We start from the raw sequence: 9,015 nt of genomic DNA, 5'->3' as shown, positions 1-9,015 counted from the left end.
CAGTTAACCTCTCTATAACCAGTTCGTAATGGAAACGAAGAATGACAAACTGGCATTTGTAGTTCGCTTCTTTTGATGATCACAAATTTATCGTCCATATAACGGATCCATATTTTAGGATCTATATCGGGCAACACAATTTGTTTCAATTTTTGCATTGTGACTTCTGCAATGAAACCTGAAAATACAGAAGTCATTGCAGAAGTCACAATGTAAAAATTGAAACAAATTCTGTTGCCCGATATAAATCCTGAACTATGGATCCGTCTCGTGGACGATACATTTGTGCTCATCAAAAGAAGTGAAGTGCAACGAGTAAGCCAACCGTTAAACAACGTTTTCGGCGGCATCGAATTTACAACCGAGGAATAAAACAACGTAAAACCGGCGTTTTTGGATGTCCTCATCACTGGATTGTCGAACGAACAGCTACAAACTGAGGTCTACAGAAAGGCGACACATACGGACCAAATCCTCGGCCAGCGCAGCAACCATCCAAGTTACCACATACGAAGCTGCATTCGGACACTCTTTAAGCGGATTGAGACGCACTGCAGCACAACGGAATCAAAGATCAAAGGAGAAAAGCGCCTATACAGATTGTTTCAGAAGAATGAATGCCCGAGAAATTTCATCTGGAGAACACTCAGGAAGCCAAATACGATCGATGCAAAAGGACAAAATGCAAGCAAACGTGTCACACCTCCGTACATCAGGAACACCACTGAAATGTCAGCAAGGCTCTTACGACAGCACAATACAGTAGTCCCTTACAAGCCTGCGAATAATCTGCGGAGGATATTATCAAGACCAAAAAGGAAATTAGATCAAATGGCGAGGAACAATGTCATATACAGGATCCAATGCTAGGAGTGCGACAAACGGTATGTAGGACAAACAGGAAGAAAGCTCTCCACTAGAATAGATGAACACAAGCTGGCCACTAAAAGATACGATCAACTCTCCCTCATCTCCGCACACAAAGAGCAGGAAGGACACGAGTTCGACTGGAGCGGCGTTTGCAAGAACAAAAAGAGAACGCGAGTTTATGGAAGCGTGGTACTCCACCGAAGAAGCCATCAACAAACACATCAAAATTAATCCGATTTACAGCCACTAAAAGCGAGAGAATTCTAGAACCACGGAGCTTAGAGCTGCAAAAGTAACCAGCCGAGGAACTCATTGGAGAAGCAGGAAAGCATCACTCAAACGGACAAAACAGTTGGACTGGAAGAGGCGCCCAACCAGAGCACCAAATCCACCGGCTGTTGACTCTTCTTGGAACACAACTTTGACCAGTGTGAATTCCAACGATTTGTTAAGCAAGGGGTTCTGTGTAATCAAATGAGGGTTGGCAAAGCAAATAAGTTGCGATGACTCTTGATCAAAATTATGTTGAATTAAGCCGAAGCAACATATGTACCAAAGACTAATCGGCATGCTTCGTCACTTATTCATTCCACCCAGTACAGTGTTCGGCCCATACTCCTACATCATCTTTTCAGAGAAAAAAACACTCTTTATTGCTTTTTTATAATACATTTGTTCAAATTCACTCCTCACTTAGTAGTTAGACACAACGTTTGGCCTCCCTGTTGGAGCTGTCTCTACTCATGCCAACTGGATCTAATCCCATCAAATTGTACCTGCAACTTGACGCTTGTGGCCAAGCTAAGTGGCTACTTTGATGGAGAACAAGCTTGAAAAGCGTTTGCACCAAACCAGAAAATGTAAATCCTTACAAGACGGAGACGAAGATTCGTTGGATAATTTGCTAACAGAGTAAGATAGACTAGGATATATCATAAAAAATCGTGAGCATTTTTTAGTCATTCCAGATTACCTATTCACCGGTAAAATTAACGTGGAAAGAAGACATTTCCACTGACCGGATTTTAAATTTGGGACAATGGAGGTTGACTAGCATTCATTACACAGTTCAAAATTTGGTATCCGTCAATTTAGGAATGATAGCGGAATGTAGATATCCATATAGGAGACGGTCACAACAGTTCTGCACACTGGTATGTGGCAAAAGGAAAAGCCTCAAATTTACGTCACATCATACAAGTAGATTCATTTGGTAGATCAAATAAACTACGTTTTTGGACAACCATATCTTAATTTATCACTTGCCAAGCGGTCATCTCACAGACTAAATCATTGTAAGGAGGGAGAGAAAAGGTTTCTATGGTTCAAGCAAAATGTCGGAGCTGAAAGCGGATACTGTGAACTTCGCTTCATATGTATTCTCGCAGTTTCCTTCCCAGCTTCCGTGTATGTTTAGGGGTGAGGCAATCGCTCTTTGGCTAATCAAGCTGCATGATGGTCAAATTTGTTAGTATTTGCTTTCACAGTAGTACTGCTATGGTGGCGCTTTTCAGCAGCTGCGTCCATGGAAGTCGTATACTACTACAATAAGTGGGTAAAGCTGGGATAAAACGATCACCTTACAAATGGATAGAAGCCTTCGTAAGCCAAAGGCAGCTGACGGTAAGGAGTAAAAGGGCTAACTGTAAAGCAGTGAGAACAACCAGTGGGGTCTCGCAAGTAACCGTCCTTGGTCCATTTTTGTTCACGATCTACACCAGTTCCTTACCACTAAGCCACCACCTATCATCCCATCACTTTAGATCACGTTGCTTGCTATCTGATGAGGACCAGAAACTGTAGAAGAAGTCCGAAAATCAGCCGCCACTTCTGCAGCAACGAACGTTCCATTGGCTATTTGGGCAGACCTATCTCGGTTAACCATTTAGTAACTCGTCATCATTTTTTCCGCAATCGATTAGACAGAGTTCCGGTAGATTTTTGTGAATAAACTTGGTTAAAATTACATTTTGAAACCATCTGACCATTTTTCAATCATCTGCCGCCATACAGCGATAGATTCCCAGTTAAAGTGATGTTTCGGCTTTATGAGCGAATCCAAAAATATTCCAGATAATCCAAAAGAGAAGATATGATGGTAGGCGTGAAAAGCTGGATATTAGGAACAGTTAAGATTTATTTGGCTTGCAAGAATCAAAATCATACCAACAAGTGTCTGCCTCCCATGAAATTATGCGCGCAGTTACAGGGCTAAAGGAGAGAACTTCTATGTTTACCCACCATTTTTCGATAATCCGTAACATTGTTAGTAGAGCTGTTGTCAATTTCTCACCTTACAATGTCATGAAATACCGCTAGAGATCCTACTTTTCACATGACGTATTGACATGTTATAATCGTGGGAAATTAGGATACGTCGCAAAGAAGCTACTGGGTTTGGATTAAAATTACGGGTCCTGAATGTAAAAATCATTAACAAATTGAGTGCATTTGCCAGGACACCAAACGAGCATTCGTATGAATCAGATCGTTATCAGCAGCTGAATAATCTGTGTTTTGTCCACCTTCGCTGTCACAACGACTAGTGATCAGAGTTTTACCAACTGGGAAAAGCGACAAAGACTTCTTTCTTCGCTTGACGGTTTCTAGACTCTGATAGGTCGAGTTATTCTGCTTGATTCTACGCTGTCTCAAAGTGAACCGTGTGGGAATAAAAAAGCCCTAAAACATGTACCAATCAGATTGTTTTTTTGTCCTTACTGGCATGTATAAATTGCTGGCAACTATGGATGCTCCAAACGAGCATTCGTATGAATCAGATCGTTATCAGCAGCTGAATAATCTGTGTTTTGTCCACCTTCGCTGTCACAACGACTAGTGATCAGAGTTTTACCAACTGGGAAAAGCGACAAAGACTTCTTTCTTCGCTTGACGGTTTCTAGACTCTGATAGGTCGAGTTATTCCGCTTGATTCTACTCTGTCTCAAAGTGAACCGTGTAGGAATAAAAAAGCCCTAAAACATGTACCAATCAGATTGTTTTTTGTCCTTACTGGCATGTATAAATTGCTGGCAACTTATGGATGCTCGCAAAAACAAATCTGTCAACAGCCAATCTACGTGTAAGTCATACAGCATCAAAAATGCTCGAATTTGACTGAATTTGTCTTAAATTGTTAATATTTGCCACCTTCCAGATATTGCAGCACTTTTATTTCATTTGAGCTGTCACATATCCGAATGTTGGGATTGAGTTCTAACCACTATGATTATGGTTCTCCCTTTGAGTGTTGCTACTTATAGAGGAAATTGAATCGCTACAAGAAAACGTATATTGGTGTCAAAGTTTAGAGGACTCGCTGGTTAACCGTACAGCTCGACTAATCTTGAGTGGGCGGTGTAATGGACACATTTTTCGGCACTGAAAACAGCAATTGGTTTATTATGGTAGGACTTGTGATAATCAAGCCAAAATCAGTTGTTAATTTAGACAGTTGAAACAAACAGGTAGTAAATATTCAAGGCTCTTGGTTGAGCGAAACCTACATATTGATTACTAGGAGAGAGCGATTCTGCACCTCAGAAATTTGTCGCGCAAAACATGCTAGAGACCAACAATAAATGAAGGTAGTTCTGGTCATTTAGATAAACCATTGAATGAATTTACCATGATTGTCCCCTTTTCTTTGGATTGCAATTCATATGAAAGGGGTTTGACACAGAACAGCACCTTTCACCCTGTTACCCCGCCGTGCTTTGCCCAAAAAAAACCCAGAGAATTGGCGTGCTCCTCTATGAATTCTACTGTTCTTTTTGTTCTTTATCAAAGAAAATTAGCTCTTTCTTCTTAATAAGTCTGTGATTCTGTAATTAGCTGGCCAATGACATTCACAGAAACATCGGTTCATGGCTTTCAAATACCCTACTGCACTCTAGCTGTAACATCAGTCGCAAAATCCAATAAAGATCTCCTTGAAGTAGACCTTCGATGACAAGCTGCGCGGCAGAAGAATGTATAACCAACATTCCACATAAGCCATTGATGGGATTTTTTCATCTATACAGAACCTACAATCTTATTTTCGAAGAAAGGTTACGACTAAGATTCCGTGCAGAAAAAGAGTAGAATATACAGGTTTCAAGAACCAAATCGCAGCTGTTTACAACACGAGCTACGGGGTGTGATGGCCTACAGATTGCTGGAAAAGCTAAATTTGGTTACCCAGTATGAACAGTGGTTGTTTGGAACTATGGATACACAGGGCTACCACTCGATATACACTGTGTCTCTTATTGCATTTCAGCGAACCATGCTGAAGCAGACCTGAGCTGTAAGTACACAAGATCCATGGCTTTTTGTTTATCAGACTTCCTGTCAGACTGGCAAAAGTTAGCTGACTCAGCTCCAGTAATTAGCAGATTCGACGCACATGATGAAAACACGAAGGTCACATAATCTTCCTTTACAATGCTGATTCTTTAACGTCACTCGACAAATACGGATTACCTACTGCAGTGTGTTCAGGTAAAGGCCACTGTCTTCCGCAAATGATATATCAGATTCAACATGGAGCATGATACACGAAAGTTTTCTTCCAGGTCAGAGTAGATTTTTGGTGCACCCTACGTTTGACTTTGTTTTGCCGGCCCGCATGAGATGCTGGTCCCAGAAAGGCATACGAAGGCTGAGTTGTAAAACACTGTAAAATATATCTTAAAACTACCTTAAACTAGGATGGAAACAGATACTACAACAATGATTATTTTAGAATACTTTTAATACAGACATGTGAGACTTCGGAGGCTTCTGTTACTAGTGGACTGCCAGTTTCTGGTTGCCTCTTGGATTTACTCGGATAAATTTTCGGTTCAATGATATGTTCTATCTGTTTGTTTTTAAACAGCAATATAAATACTGGCTGAACCCATAGATAAAATAGAGAAACAAACCAAGCCCACCGAGTAACCGGTTGTTTTTTTCTTTGAAGCAAGATTCATGAACTTCACTGAATTTTATAAAAAATGGGTGTTTATCGGGGGAAGAACACAGATGACTTGTCCAAAACATTTTGGCGCGGATCCACCATCTTTGTACAGTTTTCATTAACCTGGTTCACTGGTGATGAATCAAAGGAACTATCCCCCCTTCGGAAAAGAACCTACCTTCAGGAGGGATTCAGAAGGACTAGTTCGCCGTGGTGGAATCTGTCCGGAGGGATTACAGTGTTAGCTGTTTTATTCTCCAAAAAATTATTATTCCAACAAGTTCTCGAACAAATGTAAGACAAATGAAGTGACGTGCTACACAAATGCTCGGTTTGTCCATTTCAGACCATATTATCTCATCAGGTGTTATAGCCAACAGGTTAACAAAAATAGCTACTAATCACGCTCAGTGGTCCTAACATTCATGAAAAGCCCGACTGCCTTGAACAGTGGCAACCTACATGGACATACAGCAAACTTTGTGGAGTGTTGTACACTGAATTTTTTTAGGTACCACTTACGAAATGCAGTGCACATTGACCAGTTGGTAGAGTTAAAACGAATTTTTTTTATTCCCTGACAGTTTGCTCTCCATACAGAACCTGATAGTCGAATTAAAACTGAAACTCAAGCACGAGTTAGCTGTCATGTTGTCAAACCCTCATTGTAGGTAGCTAAAAAATTCCCCCTGAAAAACAGGTTGATAAATTAACCCATTTGTTCAGTTTTCAGCTTCGCAGACCGCAGCGCTTTTTGTATGAACCGTTCCACGTAAATTTGTGTTCCGAACTCCATGGTTTTACTGTAGGCATTTGGGGAATCACACATTTGTTAGAAAACTGAAGATAACAAGAGATATAATAGAAAGAGTGAAGGTACGGATCAGAGCCTGTTTTCTGTTATTGTTCAACTTGGCTAATAAATCACAAATTTATGTGAACACGGACATGGGCCACATGAATGAATGGGTAAATTCACGCTAATAAATCACAAATTTATGTGAACACGAACATGGGCCACATGAATTAATAGGTTAATTCACGGGACAAAAATGAAAGGAGAGGGAAGCGGTACGCTGGTCCAGGGTCACGAAGTGAAACGGATAAAGTAACAGTCAAACTAAGTCATGGAAACGGAATAATCGATAGGTCAATCGAAGTCCAACGAACGGATATCAGTTACCTCTGCCAATTTATAGAAGTCCAGATCGTTGGGTCCATTTCGGTCAAACATTTATTAACTTTCGGCTTCTGCTGCGACTGAACAAAGCTGTCAGGATGAATATGCTGGTCCGTCGAAGTCATTTTCTTTCACATTCATCTGACCCCGTGAATCTCTGATCCTTTTTCACTCTCTGCCTTTTATCACACATGCATCCATCAATCTGTCCAACTACACAACTGACTTCTGTTGAACTTCATATGTGTGATGCATTGGCCAAGAGGAACCTTAGATTATTCGCTACCTCCGCTCTCATCATGAATTACCCAGGTGTTTTCACTCATCTTAGATGTGCGAGCATAATTACCAATGTACTATTTTTTCTTAGGATATTGAATAAATTCGTGGTTTACATCTTTTTTTCTACTTTTGTGTGTTCACTTGGTTAGCAAACTTAGCAAGGTCTTGATTTTCTCCCCATGTTTAGATTCACAAACACACTGCTTTTCCTGGCCATTTGATCGGATAGTTTTTCAGCAGATAAGTAAAATTAATTTGCGTAGTCAGCGGAATTCTCAGGTGGCGTCAGAATATGTGGTAGCATTATGAGTTTCAAGATTTTCATCAGCCTAGCTGGCTTACGAGCTTTATTACTGAGCGGTATTTACATAGCGGATGACATGTTGAACGAAATCCCACTCTTGTCCTAGTGAATAAGAGTGTGTATCGCTATTTTAACGATCCAGGTTGCAACATCAACTGTATACCTTTAAATTGACCGACTGACTTCTTCCTTATTATCCATAAATTCCAGAAATCAAAGGGTGAAAACAGGCCGAAACCAAGGACATTTTTCACCACTGTAGGCTTCACCATTGCTTGGTTTGCACAGTTTGTAAAATGTCTATGTATTGCTATATTCAAGTATTTTGTGTTCCAGCCTGCTCGACTTCCTCTCAAAATGACTCGGTCCATCCTCTCATTGGCGCTCTTTTGCTGCTTTTTCACCAACCTACAAGGTTCTTTTATAATGAACCCTTCGTGCGACCCACACTCTTTGGATCAACTTCGAACGTATTTAATGTTACTGGAGTCGAACTGTTTGGATAAGAACGGCTATTATCCAAAAATCTTCAAAGATCGCCAGAACAAAAGAGGCCCGGAACCGATTGGAAGGATTGAACTCGATTAATCTGATTTGTTTTGTTCTAGCATCTCTGTAAACCCAGTACATTACACTGGATTTTGTTTCAAACAACGTGTTTTTACTGATAGCTTCAGGCGCCCAAATTATGATCTCCTTTTACAAAAGACATTTCGGTGACTACAGAGATGTGAGTATGTATTTCAAGCTATTGCAACTAGATATAAGTTCAGTAAACTTAATGGTTTGAGTTTGAAGTTGTCCATGATGTTTTAGTGGTTTGAAATCCATGCTTCAAGAAGACAGCAGATTTATCCTTTAAGTTCTTTTGCGAAACGGAATAGCAAAAAGTCCTTTGCACTATAACTGACAACCTTAGCATCGCGTCCAATCAACAGAAGAGCTCACCTCACACGCTCCCATCCTTGACCTAAAATTGCTCATCTGACCAATGAGCTCACAAATGATAGTGTACTTTTCCGAGTTGAAGCCTAAACACGTGTATTTGATTACCTTACATAGTCTACCAGAAACATTTTTATATTTCTTTTGTCTTTCGGTGAAATAGGTATATATATATATTATATATAAACACCTCACACGCTCCCATCCTTGACCTAAAATTGCTCATCTGACCAATGAGCTCACAAATGATAGTGTACTTTTCCGAGTTGAAGCCTAAACACGTGTATTTGATTACCTTACATAGTCTACCAGAAACATTTTTATATTTCTTTTGTCTTTCGGTGAAATAGGTATATATATATATGTATATATAAACGAACTTGACGTAGAGAGACGAGACAGGGTGACACAATGGCGCATTAAATGGTTGAAACGATCTATTGCAGCAAAGCATTAGCTGTATTTTCACGATAAGGTATCTGAAGCACA

At 40.2% G+C, this 9,015-nt stretch overlaps 1 protein-coding gene across 1 annotated transcript in view; it reads right to left on the bottom strand.

Moving 5' to 3' along the window:
- T265_14661 (hypothetical protein) overlaps window positions 1-551 on the bottom strand; it is a gene marked incomplete at both ends in the record, with an annotated part of 56,865 nt that extends 56,314 nt beyond the window's left edge. The window contains 2 exons of the mRNA XM_009174670.1: window positions 51-178; window positions 465-551. Coding sequence (XP_009172934.1) covers window positions 51-178; window positions 465-495 — 159 coding nt within the window. The remainder of the gene's footprint in view (window positions 1-50; window positions 179-464) is intronic.
- Between the last annotated feature and the right edge of the window lie 8,464 nt (window positions 552-9,015).

Source organism: Opisthorchis viverrini (genome assembly GCF_000715545.1).
Source record: "Opisthorchis viverrini unplaced genomic scaffold opera_v5_234, whole genome shotgun sequence".
Taxonomy (NCBI): Eukaryota; Metazoa; Platyhelminthes; class Trematoda; order Opisthorchiida; family Opisthorchiidae; genus Opisthorchis; species Opisthorchis viverrini.
The sequence above is the reverse complement of the archived record's forward strand: the minus strand, read 5'-3'. Positions and strand labels throughout refer to the sequence as shown.